The sequence below is a fragment of the Pteropus medius genome, unplaced genomic scaffold, assembly GCF_902729225.1.
Source record: "Pteropus medius unplaced genomic scaffold, Ma_sr-lr_union100, whole genome shotgun sequence".
NCBI classification, from domain to species: domain Eukaryota; kingdom Metazoa; phylum Chordata; class Mammalia; order Chiroptera; family Pteropodidae; genus Pteropus; species Pteropus medius.
In genome coordinates, this window is record NW_024346771.1 from 8,538,431 (window position 1) to 8,561,515 (window position 23,085).

Sequence of the window (23,085 nt, forward strand, 5' to 3'; positions counted from 1 at the left end):
TTCTCAACTTTTTCCATCTGACTTATGAAATGTTCTACATCTTTTTTTTTCCTTCCATCGTTGCAGGGTGTTTTCTTAAATTTCTCCCTAGTTGTATGGCTTGTTCCTCTACATATCAGGCAATTTTTCCTTGCTGCTGCTCCTTGTTTCCGTCACAACTTTGATTTGGTCGCCAGAGGGATGAACAAAGCCTCTATCATCTATGCCATTTTTTTCTCCTACCCTGAAATGTTCTACATCTTGATGGTGGTGGTGGTTACATAATTATATCCAAAACTCATAGATTATGTATGCTTAAAATTTGTAAATTATTTTAATTATATCTCTCAATAAGGTTGATTTTTTTTTTAAGAATGGGGAAGAAAATTGGGGGGAACTCTAATTGGTGATTGGGTGTTGCTAGTGCACCAGTTCACTATTCTGAAAACTGATAATTAAAGGGAAAGGAAAGAATCAAGTAGTTATCTGCCTCTCCTGTAAAGACTATATTTCATGGTACAATCTCTACCTGGTCCTTTCAAGTTCTACTAAACATACAACTCACAAGCCAACCATGCACCACATGGAGAATGAGAGTCTCTGGGACGCCTCAGGGCAGGAACACAGCTGGCCAGCACTCAATGCCAGGCACTCCTCCTCTGTGGATGTGTCCTCAACACAGTCCACACAGCAGCCCTTGGGCCATCCCAGCTCAGAGACAGCTCAGTGCCAGGGAAGACGACCTCCAAAAGGCGGATGCAGGAGCTGTGCTAGCATAGAAGTCTTGTGTCCCAGAGGAACTAATTAATATCTCTGTAATAAGTCCACAGACAAGAGTTTCCAGGGTCCCCACCTGAGTCCCTGCACTTAAGGAAGCTGTGACTGATTGCATTTTCCAAAAAGGGACATAAACAGTATTCTTGTCCCACACATTATTTTAGAAACTTGCCATCAAAAGGTGAAGTCTAATACTCCTCCCCTTGAATCGAAGCAGATTGTGACTCATTAGTAACCAACAGAACACGGCAGAAGTGCTGCTGCGGGATCTCCAGGCCAGGAGAGAAAACATGGTGAAATGTCCACCGGTTCCCTGAACACTCACACTGGAGCAGGAGCTTCCAGATCAATCCACTGGCACCTGAGCTGGGATATAAGCTCCAATTGCCCTTGCCCTTTCCTTTTTCCTCAGATATGGAATGCAAATAATTCAGGTCTCACTTCTGAGGTGACTTTGGAGACAGGGCCCGCATGCTGAGGATAGTGAAGCTGACAAATAGAAGAACTCCAGGTTCCTGATAACTGTTTAGTTAGAACCAGCCTAGACTGCTAACATCTGGACTTTATCTGAGAGAATGAGCCCTGGTGTGTTTGAGCCACCTTCATTTGCAGTTTCTGTTCTATGCAAGTAATCTAATCCTTTCCGGTATAGATAGCACTCTGCATCAGAGGAAAAAAGAAGCTCTCTATAGATATTGTATGAAGACTTCACTAGACAGGGTCCATAGCCTACTACACTACAATGGGAGACTCCAAAGACAATCCCCAAATAGAGCCCAGGAACCTTAGCATACATACGCATACCAAATGTCCTCTCTCATGGGACAAAAAGATTATGACCAGAGCTCTTGTACAAGGTATATCAAAGTGGCTGACCCCTTCTTGGAAGAGAGACTGCACATCTGAACTGAGAGAAAGTGAAATTATGTCAGTGTCCACATAGGAAACAGACAGCATGTTCAATCCGATAATATGTAACAAATTGAATCAAAGAATTATCCACAGAGGTGTGGGCAAAGTGTAAGGGATCCACATGGGGTAGTGCAAAACCTCAGGCCATATCAGCCATCCTTAGATCTGAAGGGGCAAGAAAGAGCAATTCCTGTGACTTAGAGAAAAGGGTTTCTGTGGGAAGTGCTACATGCAGAGCTGTGACTTTGAGGACTGCAGCCAAGCCAGGGCGACACAGCAGCAAGGGTGCAGAGGGACAGGCACCCTCCTCACCTTCCCTCTCTCTGACCTACCCACACTCCCAACTGACTAAGCATGACCCCAAGTCAGAGGGCAGGCCAGAGTACCCATCAAAGGAGGACAACGGGGAGAGAGGAAAGAGGAGATGCAAAGGGCACACAGCAACATGTACAGCTTCCCAGTTAAAACTCCTTTGTTACTTATCCTGTGTTTTCCTCTGCACACGTGTCCAGGAAACTCTTTGTATTCCAAGTAATAGAAGAAGAAAAGTATCTATATTCCCCTACAACCCACAATCAGTAACTGAAGTCTCACTTTCAAGCAAATGTTATTTCCATGTGGTTGAGGCATTACAATTGACAAGGAAAAAGACAAGTAAAACCTTCAATCAGGATCAATCCTGGAATTTCCATCGCATTATGATCCAAAGAGTTTAATATAATCTAGTTCAGAGAGGAAAAGCATCCTCTATTTGGGTAGGCTTAGAACATCCATCCCTGACTCCGCGTGAACCTGCCCCTCTTTCCACACCTCCATGGTTGTATTAGGCCTGTGATAGACACCTGGCCCAAGGCCAGCCATTCTGCCAGCTAGCCAGTCACCAACCACATTTTCACTTATTCTTTACATTTCAAGAGTAAAATTATTTGCTTTAGCACATAGTTTTTCAACCTTGGCTGGAAGACCGGATAATTCTTTGTCAGGAAGAGACTGCTCTGTGCATTGTAGGACATTTAGCAGCATCCCTGGCTTCCACCCACTAGATGCCAGTAGCACTCCCTTCCCCAAGTTGTGATGATCCATATTTCCAGACATTGAATAATGTCCCATGGAGGACAAAACTGACCCCAGCTGAAAATCACTGCTTTTGTTACTCACAGATTTGAGCCCTGAAGGCTTCTGAAGTCTCCTCTATATGAAGATATGCTTCTCTCCTGAGTTGCCAGTGGAGCCTTTTGTGAATTCCAACCTGCAGTGGCTAAGCTCCAGGCACAGTGACTAGTGTTCAGGGACATGCAGGAAGAAGTGAGCAAGGACACAGAGAGAAGTACTACTGTCAAAAGCCACAGATGCCAGCCTAAGGAGTACACATTCAATCCATTAGGACACAGGTAGCCAATGAGTGTTTTTACAAGTGATCAGAATCAGACTTCACAACAATATTGTGATAGCCGAGTACTGGGCAGACTAGAGAAATGAGTTTGGAAGACAGATTAATAGGCTCTTGGAACAGGCTTGCAAAATATGATGGCATTCTGATGTAGGAAAGTGGTGGAGTAGGCAAAGTAGGAAAAAGGTATAAGAGGAATCTAGGAGGTAGACTACTTAGGAACAGATGGACAGTGGAGAGGCAAGGAAGAAGAGTCAGGTGTTCAGCCTCAATTGCTGAGAGGGGTGGGAGGTATGGGAAATGTTTGGGGCTAGTCATGCTGAGTTGGGTATGAACCACAGACTGGCTGGAGGACAGCAGTCACCCTGTGTCCCAAACTTCAGTTTCTTCCTCTTTAAACGCAAATAATGGCCAACACAACCACTTGGGCAAATTGAGTCATACCGCATGTAACGCCCAAAACAGCATCTGGCATTTGGTTCTTCTCCCCATAGTGTCACTGAGAGGGGCAGAGAAATCACAAGCAGCAATTTGGGAAGGTAAATGGCAAGGGCAGTTTTTTTTATTAAGATATAATTTGCATACTATAAAATTCATCCTTTTAAAGTGTATGGTTCACTATTTTTTAGTATATTCACAAGGATATACAACCATCACCACTAATTCCAAAACAGCTTCATTACACTGAAAATAAACTCCATACCCATTAGCAGTCACTCCCATTCTCCCTTCCCCATCCTATGGCAACCACTGATCTATTTTCCGTCACTACAGATTTCTCTATTCTGGGCATTGCATATAAAAGAAATCATAGTATGTGGTCTTTTGTGACTGGCTTCTTTCACTTAGTACATTTTCAAGATTTGTCCATGCTGTCACATGCATCTGCACAGCAGGTCCTCGAATAATTGTTTCATTATAACGTTGATGAGATACCACAGAAAGTTAACTCGTTTATATCAATTAGCCTGAGAAAAATTGGTTTTATTATGTCGTTTCACCAGTTGACAGAACCTACAATTATCAACGATGTTAAGTGAGAACATACTGTTCATTACTTTTTACTGCCAAATAATAGTCCATTGTATAGATAAAATACATTTTGTCATTCATTCACTAGTTGACGAACATTTCGATTATTTCCACTCTTTGGCTATTATGAACAAAGCTGCTATGAACATTTGTGTACAAGTCTTCATGTAGAAATGTTTTCAACTCTCAAATATGTATCTAGGAGGGAACTGCTAAGTCATATGGTAACTCTATGTTCAACTTTTCTGAGGAAGTGCCAGACTATTTCCCACAGCAATACAAGATCAGTTTTAAACACTTGACGCTGAGGTGTCAAAGTAGTGATCAGAATTCAAGACTAAAGAACATGCTGATCAGCTTACGAGTGGATGACGGCAGAGAGAAGACAGGCTAGGGAAGACGGAAACCCCTGGAAAAAGCTCCTCCTTCATTTGTCTGGTCCTCAACCTCCTATGTCACAGGACAGCTCTGAAAGTCAGATGATGTCAATGTAAAAATACTTTGACAAAGCAGAAAGTGACATAAAAATTTTTTTTCTAATTTCATAGGAATATCTAATTATAGCATGTTTGTTTCAATGCCAACTTTGTACAAAAGGTGCAATGTAAAATGTGCTGCAAAGGACAGAGAAGCTTGACTGCAGAAGCTGAGCACCTCCACGGAGCTTGCTGAGAACTGGACAGCAACAGATCTGGATCTTTGTAGAGGAACTCAGGATGGAGAACAGTCACATAGCAGTTAACTAAATGATAATACTTCTGATCAAAAGTTAATAGTAGAATTCACAATTACCTCAAAATAAAGTTTTTAAAAAGTCACTATATTTAGGATAAACAATGCAAAAATATATATATGCATCTTTAAGATTTTTTTGTAATTTCCCAATTTTCTACAATGTTTACATATTTAAAATCTCAAAAGTAACACAAATCGAGAAAAATATATAAAACATATCATAAAGCAACAGTATGCACATTTACATATTCCTCAAAGTCTCAATAACACCTATCATATAACCTTTGACTGAATACCAGGCAGTATCAGCTATTCCCTCCTTCCAATGTGCATAAACACATGAGGATTAAAGTCAAAGTTCTTCTGAAGTCTGCTGAAAAAATACTTGTGCCAACGCTATTTCCTTCTCTTTTTTCCTCAGTGGGGATCTTTTGGAAATACAGGGGCATTTGTATTTCCAGACTGTTTTCAGTTTAAGGAAAGGTTAGAGTTGCCTGATGACACAAGAAAGTCCACAGCCCAATAATCCAGGTGCCCATTTGGCCAGTTTTGTTAAACAAGATGAAGTCATGTCCTTGTCCACTGAGAGCTAGGATTGTAGGTAAAGCATGAGAAGGCTCATTAAGTCACAAAACCTGGGCAGGACTTGTTTTTTCCCTACTTATGCCCATCTCCCAGGACTGATCCCAGGAAAACTGATGGTCAAGCTCTACTAGGCACATTTGAAAAGAACCTGAATCTATCCCTCTGATCCTGGGGTCCTCTTGGGGATTTGAAAGTTAACTTCAGGGTGCAAAGAAATGAAGGCTTAAAGTGTACTGATGTTAGTCTTTCTTAACACTGATTATGAATGGGTCCTTGTCTTTGTTGTCAGTTCTGGGTCTAATTAGTTTATTAAAATAGAAAGGCCTAATCCACTGACTCTGCACCCAAAATAACCCCTTAATTATTAAAACAATCTTTCACTCTTCCCCCAGGAAAGCAAAACCAAACACCTAGCCTTTTGTATTTCCCAACTGTGAAAAACACTCTGACTTCAATTGTCAGGGTGAGCAAAAAGTTAATCAGTGGCAGGTTTGACAACAGGGACATGACAGAGGAATCCCCAAGGGTCTTTTCTGACTTCTGAACTGGTCCCACCAGCAGGTATAGCTGGTATTATCCAGAGAGTGAGGCCAGCATTCTGTCACTGAGACACACAGCTGAAATGGATGAATGCAGAATTCTAGCCAGAGCAGATGGCTGTGGGTAAATGTTAATTAATATTAAATGACACCAGATGATCATGAGTAACTAATGTAAGGGACAGAATAAATAAGAAAACAAATGAAGGAAGTAACTAACAAGCCCAGCTTTCTTGACTGGGGATTCTATATAGTTTCACAGATTTTCCTTTAGCCAAAAACCCTATAATCTTTATAGTAAGTAAAGGAAGTAAAGGTGATAGGAGAAAGCACTTTACATATAACACATTTTTATCAGTCTCAGCTCCTACTTGGAAATGAAAGAATGACACAGGCCTCTACTTCTCTCCCATCTTCTCAAGGTCTTCAATCCCCTCCATAGGCTCCCTAGGATACTGTTAATGAATGACCTCTGCACTTCTCTCCCATACCTCTCCTTCCTCTCATAGATATTTGAATCTATGACTTCGGAGGAAGTCATAGATTCAAATATCTACTTTATCCACTCTATGTAAAGGACTCCCTCATCTCCAGTTTTAGCGTCCTAAATTCTAATCCAAATAGTACAGCCACCTGTGCAATATCTCACCGTCACAGTAAACTCAACACTAGCAAAACTTAACTTCTCATCTTCCCCAAAATAATAGCTCCAACTTTCCCACGTTTCTTCGTTCAGAAGTTCAGGCACCTTTGATTCCTCTCAACTCCTCTTCCTTTGTCTTAGTCTGTTCCAGCTGCTATAACAAAAATACGCAGACTGGTTGTCTTAAACCTCAGAAATATTTCTCAGTTCCGGAGGCTAGAAAGTCCAAGATGAAGGAACTGGCAGATTTGGTGTCTGGTGAGGGCTAATTCCTGCTCATAGACAGCCCTCTTCTGGCTGTGTCCTCACATGGCAGAGGGCTAAGAAAGCTCTCTCTGCCCCTTTCATGAGGGCATTAATCTTATTCATAAGGACTCCACCCTCATGTCCTAATCACCTCCCACAGACCCCACCTCCTAATACCATCCAAATGGGAATTAGGCTTCAATATATGAAGTTTGGGGGGACATAAACATTCAACCGATAGCATCCCTCTACCCTCAACTCCAATCAGCACGTTTACTCAATTTTTTCTTTGCAGTGTATTTCATGTGCACCCAGTCATGCCCATCACCAGCTACCCAAGCCGACTCTTAGAACAACCTCAAAGACAGCAAGAGCTTCCTCACAGGTCTCCCTACCTTTGGTCTCTCCCCTTGGAAACATGACAAAGCCAGGATTCAAAACTATGGCTGTCTGACTCCACAGCTGCATCCTCCTCTCTCCAATAAAACTCTAGTCTTCCAATGCCTATCATTCAGTCCAAACTCTAATCTCTGACTTCAGGCTTTTCTAAATCTAACAATCTGACCTTGCTAGAACATCTCCTCCATTGGAATGGGTGACATGGTTTCAGTTATTCTGCCCACCCAAATGACCTAGTTCCATGTTTATCTCTTAGTTCCATCTTATTCAGATCCTATCTCTTCCATGAACGAGTTCAAATTATTCCTCCTAAATTCCTATAGCAATTGTTCACAAGTTATTTAGCAAGTAAGTATGGTTATTATGGCATCTTGTCTATTAGCAATTTGAATTTTAACTCAAGTAGAGAACTCTCATAGATTGCTGATAAGAAAATAGACTGGCAGTTTCTTACAAAGGCTAAACATAAAATTACCATTTTTACCAAGCTCCTAGGTATCTATCCAGAAGAAAGAGAAATATCCATTCACACACGGACTCGCACAAGAATGTTCATAGCAGCATTATTCCTAAGAGCCAAAACATAGAAACTTAAATTTTCATCATCTGATGAATGGGTAAAATGTGGAACATCCATACAATGAAACACTATTCGAGAATCCAAAGAAACAACCTACTAATATGGGTGAACCTGAAAAATGTGACAGGGTGCTAAGTGAAAAGACAGAAGAGACCATATACTTACTGTATGACTTCATTTATATGAAATATCCAGAAAAGGTTAATTTACAGAGATGGAAAATAGATTAGTGGTTGCCTGGGACTGGGAATTGAAAGAAGGATCTTTGGGGGAGATAAAAATGTTCTAAAACTGATTCATTGAGATTGTTGCACCACTTGACAAATTAAATCACTGAATTTTATACTTGATATGAGTCAATTTTATACATAAAATGCACTCCAATAATGCTGTTTAAAATTTTAAATTATAGTAGGTGCTCAAATATTAGTAATTTTTTACCTGTTTTTATCTTTCTCACCACTCTCTCCCCTGCAATTAGACCCTAAACTTCTTGAAGGCACACAGACCAAGTCTCTACTTGCTATACATACACTGTGTTCCTAACTATCTGTGGATTTGAATTTTGCCTTGTCAGGCTATGAAGTGATGCCATCAAGAGCATCAAGGAAGAAATGGTGTACACAGAAGTTTGAATCGCAGCTCCTTTATAGCTAGCTAAGAGCTCAGGGAAAGTTAATTGTCCTAAGCCTATTCTCAAGGTCTAAAAAGAAAAAAAAAAAATCGTGGTAGCTACCTTATAGAATTGTTATGAGGATGAAATGAGATGGTCTGGATAAAATGTTTACTAGTCAAGTACTTGGAACATGTGAGAGTTCACTGAATGCTGGCTTAAAACATGCATATACAAACCCAATCACAAATGCACACACACCAGAGAAATCTGTTTCAAACGAAAAACAACCTTCAATAACAGAGAGGACAATTAAGGGTTGATCTACTTTCTTCTTGTCATCCACCAGGCAAGAGTGGCCCTACACCAACTGCGATTGAAAAATTAATTTTTTAATTATAATTTTTTTTTTAAAGGAGTGGCCCTGGGACATCTTTTCTCCCTCCCAAGCCCACTTAAGTTTATGACCAGAAATACTACTACCAATCATTTAACACAAGGAACTAAACACTGCCCGCAACTTTCGACATTTAGTTCATCTGACTCTCCACCTCTCCCCAAGGTGAGATTTCACTTCCTGGACCCCTTGGTGTTCAGCAGGGTCACATGTCCAGTCCTAACCAATAAACCATGAAAGTGACATACCACTTGAAAACCAGAGCACATTTGCATAAGACCCTCCACAGTTCTTTCCCTCTCCAATAGCAATTAACAATGGCCAAGTTGGTGGCTGCTCTGGCAGTTAGATGAGGATAATGTGGAGTAGAACTCTCAATAGACAGTATAAGTGAGGAATTAACCCTGTTCTCTGCATATGAGTTTTGGGGGTTGTTACCACAGCATAACCTAGCCTCACCTGACAAAGTCATAAGGCTCTTGGGCTGTGAAATTATATATTTTCTCTCACCAAAAAAACCTTCTAAAGACTCTTTATTCCCCTGACTTCTGTGACATGCCACTCTCCCTGTTTTCTGCTGACCTCTCTAACCACTTTTCTATTTCTTCATCGATTTTACTTCCTCTACCTAACTCACTAAACCCTGCTGTTAACCAGGGTTCTGTCCTCAGCTCATTATTCTTCTGTTCTACATGCTCTCCAAGGAGACCTTACACATTCCCCTGATTTATCTACCACATATATGCTAAAGCTACCCAAAGCTATCTCCAGGCTGGCTTGGAGTTTTCCTCGTACCCAAAGTCTTGATGGACCTAGCTGCTCCACAGCATCGTAAATCGAACACATCCAAAAGCAAATGCATCATCTGCCAAGCCCCCTCCAGACATGCATTTCATCCTACAAACCCTATCTTATTTAACAGCATCTAAAACCACTCAACCAGATCAGAAACCTAACAGTTAAACTAGGCTCCTCCCTCTCCCTTACCCGTCCTCATTCAACCAACCAATCCAGTCAATGTCACCTCCCTTAAATGTTTATAGTTTGGGGGAAAGAGAGACTGACTATTCTAATTTGTTTAATGCTTATTATAATGAACACTGAGAAAAATTATTTCAGGCTCAGAAAAAGTCTTATTTTGATGTCAGCCATGACGATGATGCCCTACCTGAAGAGGACAAATAGTTTAAGCCAGACCAAAAAACAAAAGAGCTACAATTTGTGAATGGACAATTATAAAATTATGCCAGCAGCAACCTGGATATTTATTTCATCTCTTTAGCCACTTAAGAAAGATCTCAGAAAAAGCATTACTCTTATCGTTGTTCAAGAGGATAAATCTTATGTTTTTATGGGGTTTTCCTTATAAATAAAGTCTATGAAGAAAGCACCAATTCACATCTCCTTTCTCCAAACTGCTTAATTTTCTAAAACTGGATAAAGCAATTTTGGTATACTAAGACCAGAGCCAATGCTTCTCAATTTCAGTTAAAATACTTATAATTTCCCAATCAAGGTAGATCACACAAATGATACCTGCAAGTTACAGAAAAGAACTCTTGGGTGCTGGCTGCCTTTTGATTATTTGAACTATTACACAGCAGTATGTGTTTATTACCTCTGGTCTTCTTCAACCTCAAACAACATTTGGAATTTGTTCTCCATATAGAAGAGTACTCACAGCAGCACACTTAATTACAAAAATAAAAATAAAAAATAAAAAAGTTTTTATTGCTTTACAATAAGCCAGCAACAAACACAAATGAATAATTATAAACATGACTTTTAAATTCTCAAATAGTTTTATAAGACCAGAATGTGTTCCTAAACTTAAAATGCATTTGTTAAAACTGAAATCCACTTCTGCCAAAATTTTAATATTCTCAAGCAAAATCAATAGAGGCAAAGAAAGATATTATTAAACTTACTGCATATTCTCATCATGTAATTAAACACCTTTTATGTTCAATCCAGGCAGTGCTATGACCACACATCATTAAAGACCATCCGAGTCACTTTAAAGATCTTAACACTTCTTTTCTTTCTACAACCTCTTCTGTAGAAAGAGGTGCCAAGAAAAATTTTCTAAAATCCAACAGTGCAAAGCAATTTATGCCTCATTTCTACTTCTTTCATCATGATAGAAAATTTGTTCAGTCCATAACTCAGCCTGATAAAAACTCTGATGACAATGCCAAATATTCCACTGTACAAACAGAAAGCCCAAACTGGTTTCAGGTATGAAAGAGTGATACGTCTAAATACTGCAGATTGTTCTGGAAACAACAGCACTTTCAGTGAGATTCAAAAAATTGTGGGTTGTCACCATTTTAACAATTTCAATTCAACAGCAAAAATGACATGGCAAGTAATCCTAGTACTGCTTGAAAATGGGGAAGGGGAGAAGGGTGCCGATAAGATTTACGTTACTTTCCAAAGCTGTAAATTTAAAACCTAGATGTTGGGAGAACCATCAATAACCTTAAATTGCTTACTCTAAAAAACATGACCAAATCAGCTGATTTTTTTTCTTAATCCAAGGTTTTCTCTTTCTATACAAAGCACAGCATTTTTGTCTCAGAACATATCAGTCAGGGTATTGCTACTTAACTTGACTGGGTGGCTTTATACCCCCAGACCAGTCTAGCTGGCTACTAGGAAAAGGTTTCATATCTTAGAAATACAACATATAATGTGTTAACTCGAGATGTGTGAAAACAATTTTTAACTGCTTGCAATAGCAAAATGTTAAGGCAACATCAGGAAACAGGTATTTTCAAACACTAAGCCTTACCCGCACACATACACCTGGTAAGTAGAGCCAAATAATAAGATGTTAGTCAATCCCTTAATACAAAAAAATTCCCCAAGATAATGTGTTGAACTTAACTTTGCAGTTTAATTCTATATTTTGATGGCAGTAAGAGAGAACCCTGGAGCTAAAACTCCCTTGCAAAAAATTTCAAAATCTGATTTATTCACCAGGCTTAAAAGAAGAAACAAAAATATAAAATAAATGTCCTTTGCTTGGCAACCATCATTTTTAATTATTTCCATACTGTATCCAGTATATACCTGTGGATGAATGGCTAATTTGGATATAGAAAATATCAAGGATCACTTCTGGGAAAATCACAAACAAGACAATAAACTTTTCAATTAGTACATCAACAGCATCAGGGTAAGCGAGAAATAAACTTTACCAAGAGATTGACATTTACACTTTTTGACAGAACTGAAATACACTAAATTACACAGCAAATTCACTGAAACAACAACAAAAAAAAAACCTGTCCTTGTAAAGACTATTCTTTTACCCCCCAAAAAAGTGTTTCAACACACCACACAACTGGCTAAAAAATAAAGCGTGGTGCTTAGCAACAGGGCATCATAACTACAGTGAGTGGCACTGTGCTCACCCTCACTGGCAACCGCTGAGGTCGGCAAGGCCAGGCACAGGGAGAGCCTCCTATTTCTCCACACAAGCTGCTGCCGTCTCCTTATTGAAGCCCCGGATGGAAAGATCATAGACCACCTCCTCTACTTTCTTCACATCGTACTTCAAGCCATCATAGCGCTTCCTCAGAGAGTCGTTTTTCAGGTTGAGAAGGCGGAAACCAGAATCCAGCTCATTGATGAAGGTGGAGATGTGAAGGGGCCTGGAATAGTCTCCAGCAGTCACACTGTTGACGGACAGCCTCGACTACACAAGGAAAGAGAAACTGGGACGCATTACAATATGGCTCCTCCTTAACATGTCTTCCAAATCATAACTACAAGACCCTCGAGGCCACAAAACTTTTCCATATTGTCCTTGATAATTACATTTTTAACAACTCCTTAATATTACTAACTTAATAACTTAAGAAATCATTCCCCTTTTGTTGGAGTTTCTATGGTGTGCAATTTTTCATAAATGTGAGTAAGCCTATAATGAACACTCTCAACAGCTTTTCTCATCCTTAGAATTACTTTTATAAGATAATTTCTCAGAAAAGAGACTGAGATAAAAGCAATAATAACTCATATAGTTATATAGTTAAGTTGTTCTCCAAAACAATTATATGAACCAACATAGTTACCAAGGAATATATTTGTTTTGCCACTACTGTGAAACGAAGGGGTATTATCATCTTTTAAAAATTTACACATTAGTAAATACACACAACTGCCTCATCGTTAGCACTGGCATTTCTCTGATGACTGGCAAAACATAACACGTACAGTACACAGTTGATGACTATCTGGTGACCAAAAGATGGCTTAAAAGAATCACACTTTCTGAATTATTGTACCAATTTGACAGTGAAGTGGAAAGATTAAAAAAGCAAATGTCTACAAAATATTCAAAGAAAATTTAATATCTATCCTTCTCCGACTCTTTCAAAAATTAAAGAGGAAGGAATGAATGCTTCTGATCTCATTTTATGAGGCCAACATTATCCTGATACCAAAACCAGAAAAGGACAACACAAAAAAAGATTACAGGCCAATATCTCTGATGAACATAGATGCAAAAATCCTCAACAAAATACTAACAAATCAAATACAACAATATATTAAAAGAATCATAAACCACAATCAAGTGGGATTCATTCCAAGGATGCACAGATGGTTCAACATTTGCAAATCAATCAATGTGATACACATTAACAAAATAAAAGATAAAAATTATCTGATCATCTCAATAGACACAGAAAAACCATTTGACAAGATACAACATCCAATTATGATAACTCTCTCTCAATAAAATGGATATAGAAGGAAAGTACCTTAACATAATAAAGGCCAACTAATTACATCAAACCCACAGCTAATATCATATTCAATGGGAAAAAACTGGAAGCTTTTCCTCTAAGATCAGGAACAAGACATAGATGCCCACTCTTGCCACTTTTATTTAATACAGTACTAGAAATCCTAGCCAGAGAAATTAGGCAAGAAATAAAAAGCATCCAAATTTGAAAGGAAGAAATAAAACTGTCACTATTTGCAAATGATATGATTTTATATATGAAAAATCTTAAAGACTCCACCAAAAAACTATTACAAATAGTAAATGAAAACAGTAAAGTTGCAGGATACAAAATCAATATGCAGAAATCTATTGCATTTCTATATACTGGCAATAAAATATCAGAAAGAGACATGAAGAAAACTATCCTATTTACAACAAACTGCAACAAAAATAAAATACCTAGGAATAAACTTAAAGGAAGTGGAACACCTGTACACTGAAAAGTACAACATATTATCAAAAGAAATTAAAGACACAAGGAAATGAAAAGATATCATGAACTGGAAGAATTAACATTGTTAAAATGTCCATATTACCTAATGCAATCTACAGATTCAATGCAATCCCTATCAAAATCTCAATGGCACTTTTCACAGAAATAAACAAAATAAATCCTCAAATTTGCATAGAACTGCAAAAGACCCCCAACAGAAATTCTGAGAAAAAGAACTAAGCTAAAGGCATCACACTACCAGATTTCAAACTATACTACAAAGCTACATTAATCAAAACAGTATGGTACTGGCAGAAAAAAAGACCAATGGAATAGAACTGAGAGCTCAGAAATAAATGTATACATACATGGACAACTAATTTACAACAAAGGAGCCAATAATACACAATAGAGAAATAAAAGTTTCTTCAATAAATGCTGTTGGAAAAACCTGACAGTCCTATGCAAAAGAATGAAACTAGACCACTATCTTATACCATACACAAAAATTAACTCAAAATGGATTAAAGACTTGAATATAAGACCTAAAACAACAAAATACATAAATAACATAAGCTTCTGGTCATCAGTCTTAGGAGTGTTTTTTTTAACATGACTCTAAAGGCAAGGAAAACAAAAACAAAAGTAAATAGGACTACATCAAACTAAAAAGCTTTTGCAAAGAAAACCATCAACAAAACAGCAACCAACCAAATGGGAGAAGATATTTGCAAATGATAGTTCTGATAAGAGATTAATATCTAAAATATATAAAACACTCATACAACTCAACAACCAAAAAAGCAAACAACCTGATTAAAAAATGTGCACAGGATATGACTAGCCATTTTTCCAAGGAAGACATAAAGATGGCCAACAGACACATGAAAAGATGCTCAACATCACCAATCATCAGGGAAATGCAAATCAAAACCACAATGTCACTTCATTCCTGTTAGAATGGCTATTATCAAAAAGACAAGAGATAACAAATGTTGGTGAGGATGTGGAGAAAAGGGAACCTATGTACACTATTGGTGGGAATGTAAACTGGTGCAGTTACCATGAAAAACAGTACAGAGACTCCTCAAAAAACTTAGAACCACCATATGATCCACCTATTCTACTTCTGAGTATTAGCCAGAAATATAAAAACATTAATTTGAAAAGATATAAGCATCCCTATGTTCACTGAAGAATTATTTGCAATAGCCAGGATATGGAAAAAACTTACGTATCCATCTTAAATGATAAATGAATGAAGATTTGGTATATAAACAATGGAATACTACTCAGCCATAAAAAAAAGAATGCAATCTTGCCATTTATGACAACATGGATGGACCCTGAGCATACAATGGTAAGTGAAGTCAGTCAGATAAACACCATATGCTCTCACTTACGTGTGAAAGCTAAGAAAACAAAACAAACAAAACAAAAGCAAACTCACAGATACAGACAACAGACTGGTGGCTGCCAGAAGAAGCAGGGAGAGCAAAATGAGTGAAGGGGGTCAAATACATGGAAACTAGACTCAGAAATAAGCATGCAATAATGTACATAGATACAAATTATGCTATACACTTGAAATTTATGTTATTAACCAACATTACCTCGATTTTAAAAAGTTCAAAAAAAAAGCAAATGGCAAATTACTAAGCTTCTTACCAGTTCACTAGCAAGAATTAGAACTCCTGAGAGATAATCTTCTACATCCAGATGAAATCCTTTCTCCCGATCTGGCTCAACTAAAAAATGTATCAAAGTAAAGATAAGGTCATGATGTGAATACAATTAAAGCCCAAGAATATTTTTTAATTGTGCACGCATACACACACGTGCACATGCACACGCACACACACACAATTTTTCTCTCCAAGTAAATGAAAAAAGGATGAATCTTTTAAACTATCTTTTTAATGTATTCACACCCTTGGTAACTAGACCTCACTTGTGTATTTTCCAAGCTCTTACGCAAAACTCAATTTTCCCCTCCATTCTTCTACCAAAAAGTAATGCCACCAAGAATGGTATCTAGTTATACCAGGAAAAATGTTTTTAGAGGATGCAGGGAGAAGCTATGATATCTGCAACTGACTTTCACATGATTTGCAAGGACACACAGACGTGCACACGTGCACAAATACTCAGGAAGTGAGGAGACTAAATAGATGTGGCAAAATATTAAGTCGAAGTGGGGTGTAAAGAGATGTTCACTGTACTATTCTTTAAACTTCTCTGTAGCCTTAAAAATTTTTTAACTAAATTTTACAAACACTCAAGTACAAAGAGCAAGACACTACATATTCTAGTTTTTCTGTTTTCCAAGTAACCAATCTCCCATTTAGCTGTCATTTGTTACAGTAAACAGAAAATATAAGCAACAGCCCCTCCCACCAAAATTAATCTACCATGCCTGACTCTGCAGATTAACACTAATGAAGAAACTCACTGCCAAGAATTTCTGTAACTGCTTCTCGAGTCACTAGTGTTTCTGATTCCAAGTACACAACAAATGCTGCCAAGAAGACCAAGCGCTGCAACACAAACCTCCAGTGCTCGTGAAATCTGCATAATACAAGCACATTTAGGTTGAGGGGTTAGAGGCCTTAAGAAAGACAGGTTTGATACAGTCAAGTGCAAACATTTTAGAAATTGGAATCCTTTTTCAAATAAAATTTTATGTGAAACTGCAATATATAAAACATGTAAGAGCACTATGACATTTAAATATATTAGCTGGGTTTAGCATAAATTTTGCAAGTTCGAATTAATGACAATTACTTATAAGTTTAATAAGAAGCATATCCAATTTTACAAATACAAAAATTTACAACTGAAAATTATGAATAACAATAGCAACTATAATTTAGAAGTTTCGCAAATAAGAACAAGGATACTGCTCTGAGAAAAATAAATATTGGCAACTGAACTTTGATGAGAACCGCAACTATACATCACCCGTATCAATACCTAACTCATTCCTACATTTTGAGTGTAAGGTATCAAGAAAATCCTGATTTACACATATAAGAAATAACTCCTATTTGCAATCACTAAAGAGACAGATTTAAAATCTCAGGATACTGCAGGTAAACTGAGCTAGAAGCCTGAAAAAGAAATAGGAAATTTTACAACCCTTGGATATTTATGCTATGCCTCCTAATTGTCAAATGTGGCAACAAATTTAGAAAAAATTTCAACACAATGCAGGTCAAACAAAACCTTCTAAAGGCCAAATCAGCCACAGGGCAGTTTGTGTGTGACCTCCAAACTACATGGTCCCTAAAAACCCTGCCAATTTGTATTGTCCTAGTTCTCTATGCTTATTATTACCTTATGGTAGGGGTTGGCAAACTTTTTCTGTGAACAGCCAGACAATAAATACTTTACACTTTGAAGGTCACTTTCCACTGGTATATTATATTCTTATCTGGCCGTTTTCTTCTTTTTTAAACAATGCTTTAAAATATAAAAGCAATTTTTAGCTTCCAGAGGCAGCAGGGCACAGGTAATCTGCTGATCCCTGCCTTAAAGAATCTTGTGAGGTTATACTATCCATTCCACTCAGAATCTTGTGAGGTTATACTATCCATTCCACTCATACATGTCCTATTAATTGCTCATATATGTCTTTTTTAAAAAGTAATTTTTCAATTATAATTGGCAGACAGCATTGTATTCATTTCAGGTGTACAAAGTAGTGATTAGACATTTATACAACTTACAAAGTGATCACCCCAATAAATCTAGTATCCATCTGACACCATACAGTTATTACGATATTGACTATATTTGTAATGCTATACTTTACACCCCCATAACTATTCTGTAACTACTTCTTAATCTTCCTTTTTCACCCACACCTTCCCCAAACCCCAATTTGGCAACCATCAAAATGTTCTCTATCTATGAGTGAGTTTGTTTTATTTTGTTTACATTCCACATGCAAGAGAAATCATATGGCATTTGTCTTTCTCTGTCTGACTTACCCCACTCAGCAGCCATGTATGTGTCTTAAATGAACATATTTTTCAAGTAGAAAGTTTAGGTTCTTATTTACCATATTTCATCAATATTCAGATATAATTTTTCCCAGTTTAATATCTGTGAAATCAGGATGCATTTTACAATCTACATGTTTCACAACTATGGTTGGCAATAATTTTTTCTTTCACAGAGGTATATAAAATAATGATGTATCTTAAAATAAATGGTGGCATAAATTCTATCAGATATGACATAAAACATTAGCAAAATATATTACTTGACAGTGAAATTCATGCTTTGAGGTAAAACAACTCCATATACATACTGTCACCTAATCTCATACCCGTATTAGGTATGGTTCATCCAATTTCACAAATAACTTGAATATACTAAAAAGATATTATTATTTTGACCACATACAAAAAAAATTTTAATTGCTTTTTCATTGCAAAAGTTATACATGTTCCTTGGGAAAATTTTGAAAAGAGAAGAAAAAAAACAAATCATCAATTTTGTCACCATTAAAATACCACCACTATTAACAGTTGGATTTTTTCCTTTCTGTTGTTTCTTCTGCCTACAGGGATTTTTGCCTGGTTCTAAGCAATCATTTAGAATGTATATTTTTCTGCTTTTTACTTAACATTATAAAATGCTACTTTTCTTACAAACCTGTAATACTGTTCAGCAGGGAACTTGGTCTTCAAAGACGTTAGATGTGTTTTTACGGTACCAAAATGTTCTCGAGCTTTCAAACACCTCTTTGGAACTGATCACAAAAAAAGATAATCAAACATAATAATGAAAGAAAGAATTACCAAATTTCAAATACAGTCCTTGCTTAATAATCTATGCAGTCTACCGGAAAATAAACAATTTTTTTTAAAAGCTCATAACTGAATTTAGGGTACACATCGCTGCTTTTCAACCTGACTCAAAATTTCACCTCCAGTCTCCCTATCGATTAACCAATACTGAAAAATAAGCATACAAAAACTAGTTAAAACGGAATATGCTAAGAAACACATCACTAAGCTATCATAAATAGCCTCATTCTTAAGGGGCTGTGCACAAGATGCATTCCTATCAGGCTGACCAACTTCATATCACTGAAAAAATATCTTGCCTCTGATACCTATATTATTACATCATTCTCTATCTGGAAATGTATTTCGGCTCCTTCAGTTGTGCTTGCTGGCTATATGTTACAATGAAGGTTCCATTTCTAAACTTGCTCTCCGTTCAAGGGGCTAACGGTAAACACACTAAGAACATTTTACACTGCCCATTTCTTTTCATAAATGCATATTACACCATATTCAATAACTGAAAGGTTGAGGTTTTTTTACGCGCCAAATAAAAGTTGCTAGATACACAAGAGAGATATGATACTACTACCATTATCATCAGAACTCCATCACAGTAGAAAACATTCCATATTAAGTGAAAGTGGAAAATCAATCAAAACAGAATTCTGTAAACCTACAAAACAATCAACTCACCTATTTCTTCACTTTTTATTCACCATAAAGCAAGAGGGATAGTTTCCATAATAAAATAATACACAGTTGAAATATCTTCCGGTTGGAAATTAACTCTAAATCAGAAATTGATAAACTGGATAAAAACCCTCAAAATCAAAGCAAAGAACTTACTGTCCTGAAACCCAGCACCCTGATGGACCCCTTGCAGTAGAGTTAAAATTTCTCGAGCCGTTTGTTCTAAACTCTGTACAACTTTTCGAATTTCCTAGAGAGAATTAAAATTAAAAATATCAGATATATTCAACATATTTATCATCGTGACGCCAAACCAAATATACTAGATAACATATATGACCTACGACACCTTCACATACATTCAAAACACTAAAACTCTTTACAAAAACTGAATTGGTACAGAAAATAACTAGTTTGAATCCACACTCTTCCACTTATTTCCTCTGTGAGACTTTCAAGAGGAAAGTCACTAAAAAGGTCACTAAAAAGCCTCAAGTTTCTCATGTAGCCTTCAAAGGACAATAGTCACCCACTCACCCCAAATATCCCACAGAAACACTGTAAACATTAAGAGATGAGCTATCCGAATGTAATTTGTAGAGATGAATGAAATGCAACACAAAGGTTGGTTATTTTCATTCATTTCATTTTAAATATTCATTGAGCACATTTATGTGCTAGGCATTTGTAAATACTGAGGAACCAAGTACAGTCCCGTCCTTCTGGCAGTTTGGACTATAATGGGAGGGAAGACACGTTTAAAATACAAAAATCGCAAAAAAAAAAAAATCGCACATATTTCTTAAAATGTTAATGCTCTACCAGCAAACATGACAAGAGATTATTTAGATTGTGAAATCAAGGAGACAAAAATGAGATAACAGGAAAAATAAGTGGAAAGAAGCAAATTCAGGTAAGAGCAAAGAGTACACAATCTTGAGGCAGGCAACTATTTGGGGAAGTACAGGAATGAAAAAGAAATACACTGAACATAATATTACGTAAAATAAGATTGGAGAGAGGACACGGACACACACACACACACACACTCTGGAGGCCACAACTGAGTTGGATTTTTAGCCTATGTGGAATGAGAGAGGGCGCACGTGCTTCGAAAACACCCACAACACATAAAATGCGCGTTGTCTGAGTCTCAAGAGCTGAGTCTTCGATGTAAACAAGTGCTGGAAAAGAGAAAACTGGCATTCAAATGAGGTAGGTGATGCCAAGGAGCCGAAATCTGAAAACAAGAAATCAAGACTGGGAAGCGGAATAAGAGCGGGGAGAACTAGCCCTCAGGTGAAACAAGAAGGGAAGCGACCCACCCTCGGAGGCTTCCCCACTGCTGGAGACTGAGCGACGGAAAAGGGCCGAGCGATGTGGCCCAGCTAGGAAGGGAAAGGGAAAGGGGTTGGGGAGAGAAAAGGCTCACCTCCCGGATGTCCTGCTCGGCAGCCAAAAAGCCCTGCAGCTCTACGAAGATCTCGCTCACAGACATGGCGCCGGGCACACAACTATCAGCCAGTGCTGCGAGGGTAGCCAGCTAAATGCGTTCCACAGGGAAACAGTGCACTCAGTTGCAACGGCCACCGCCGCTGCCGCCTCGTCCACTGGGCCCTATCCTTCGGCCGTCGCCGAGGTCCTCCGACGGCAGCGGCGCGCAGGAAGCCAGGCTGTCTGCAACGATGCCTGAGGTGCCGCCCGCCTCCTGCTGAGCGGAACAGCACGGCCAGAGGACGGGGCAGGGCCGCTGGGCGGGGCTTCCGCCCGGGGAATCTTCAAACCGGCTTCGCCGGAAACAGCTCGCTGAGGGGGGTGCTGGGGCACGTGGGACTGAGGCGGGGCGTGGTTTGGAGGTAAAGCGAGCGCTTCCTGGTAGCTTATACAACGTATTTCGTACCACACCTTTTGCGGGGTAGGGACGTTTGCTTCAGTACTAAAGAGTATGCGCAGTAGGCCAGGTGCTGAAGAATATAGAGATATTGCAGTCTTCGTATAAGAATAAGGAATAAATGCATTTGTATTTGCAAAAAATAAACGGGAAAATGAAAGTATGTGGGACGGATTGGGAGCGAAAATTTTTTCTGTGCTTTTTTTACGCGTTTTCTGAATGTATTACCTGTTTTCAAATTATATGATTTTTTTAAACGTATACCGTGAGAAGTTTCTCTTCCACTCAGCTAACACCTCCTTCCCCCAATTCCACTTACTTGAGGCAAGTGATGTAAGGATGTCTTGTTTGTCCTTGCAGACTTATTCCGAACATCTACGCAACAAATACAAATGTGTTTGTATATGTAGGATTCACTCTCCAAGTGAATTAAAATAATTACTCATACCAACTAAATGACAATTTGTTTAGAATAGACATTATTCTAAAACTTTGCTAGAAGGATCGTATTGATACTGTTATAAGTGAAGTAACTATGGTAACACATTGATTGACTTCCCTAGGCAGCTATTAAGTGTTGAAACTGGGATCAAATGCTTTGTCTTAATCACTATGCTATTATCATCTATCTACCATTTAACAATATTTGCATGAGGCTTTAAATATCTAACTTGACCTCTACAGCCCTAGAATGTGGCAGATTAGAAAAGATCAGTTTTTGCAACTTGCTCGGTAACAAAGATTTTTTGTTTGTTTTTTTGTTTTTTTGCCTGTGTGCTGCTGACATAATGTGCCAATTCATAGACCAAAAATTTAGCAATAGAATTTCATAATTCATCCAAAAAAAGAATGAAAATAGCAATAGGAGCTCATTTTTATTAAGAATATCTGCCAAATGTGTTCTGAGCACCACTTTTTGTATTATCTGACTTCATACAAATCCAAATTAATTTTTCACATCCTGCAACGTCTTTCCTTGCCAACTCAAAGATTGTAACAAAATTCTAGAAACAGGAGTGTGCCAAATAACTTCTTTCCAAAAATCGAGATTTTTAAGTATCCGGTAAGGGAGTCTTTTCTCATTTGTCAAGTTAGAATTTGTAATCTCTAGCTCTAAAAGTTACAAGGATTAGCAATAATTTGTGTAGAAGACTACATTCTGTCTCAATGAATTTGGCTACTCAGATCCCTCACAGAAGTGAAGTCATACAACATTTGCCTTTTCGTGACTGACTTATTTGACTGAGCATATTGATAACCTCAAGGTTCATCCATATTGTACCATGTGTCAGAATTTCATTCTATTTTAAGGCTGAATAATATTCTATTTTATGTATATACTACATTATCTGTTCATCTGTCGATGGACATTGGGTTGTTTCCACCTTTTAGCTATTATGAATAATGCTGCTATGAACGTGAGTATACAAATATCTGCTTGAGCTTTTGTTTTCAGTTCTTTTGGGTACATAACTTGACTGGAACTGTTGGGTCATATGTAATACAATGTTTAATTTTTTGAGAAACATTCATACTATTTTATAAAGCCTTTTTTATAAAGCCTTTTTTAACAACTATTTCCATTCCACTTCTCCCACAAGAATTTTAACCTAACATAAAAATATTTATTGTTTAAATCTTTTGATT

At 37.8% G+C, this 23,085-nt stretch overlaps 1 protein-coding gene across 3 annotated transcripts in view; it reads right to left on the minus strand.

Moving 5' to 3' along the window:
- Positions 1 to 21,275, minus strand: part of TSN (translin) — a 143,393-nt gene extending 122,118 nt beyond the window's left edge. The window contains exons 1-6 of one of the 3 annotated variants that reach the window (XM_039876506.1): positions 20,980 to 21,272; positions 19,704 to 19,797; positions 18,721 to 18,817; positions 16,511 to 16,626; positions 15,727 to 15,806; positions 10,532 to 12,549 (exon numbers count right to left, since the gene is read on the minus strand). In XM_039876506.1, the coding sequence (XP_039732440.1) occupies positions 12,457 to 12,549; positions 15,727 to 15,806; positions 16,511 to 16,626; positions 18,721 to 18,817; positions 19,704 to 19,797; positions 20,980 to 21,045 (546 nt within the window). In that variant the 5' untranslated portion in view covers positions 21,046 to 21,272 and the 3' untranslated portion in view covers positions 10,532 to 12,456. Of the gene's footprint in view, positions 1 to 10,531; positions 12,550 to 15,726; positions 15,807 to 16,510; positions 16,627 to 18,720; positions 18,818 to 19,703; positions 19,798 to 20,979 lie in introns of those variants that run through there. The other 2 variants (XM_039876505.1, XR_005655779.1) reach the window with 2 other exon arrangements.
- Between the last annotated feature and the right edge of the window lie 1,810 nt (positions 21,276 to 23,085).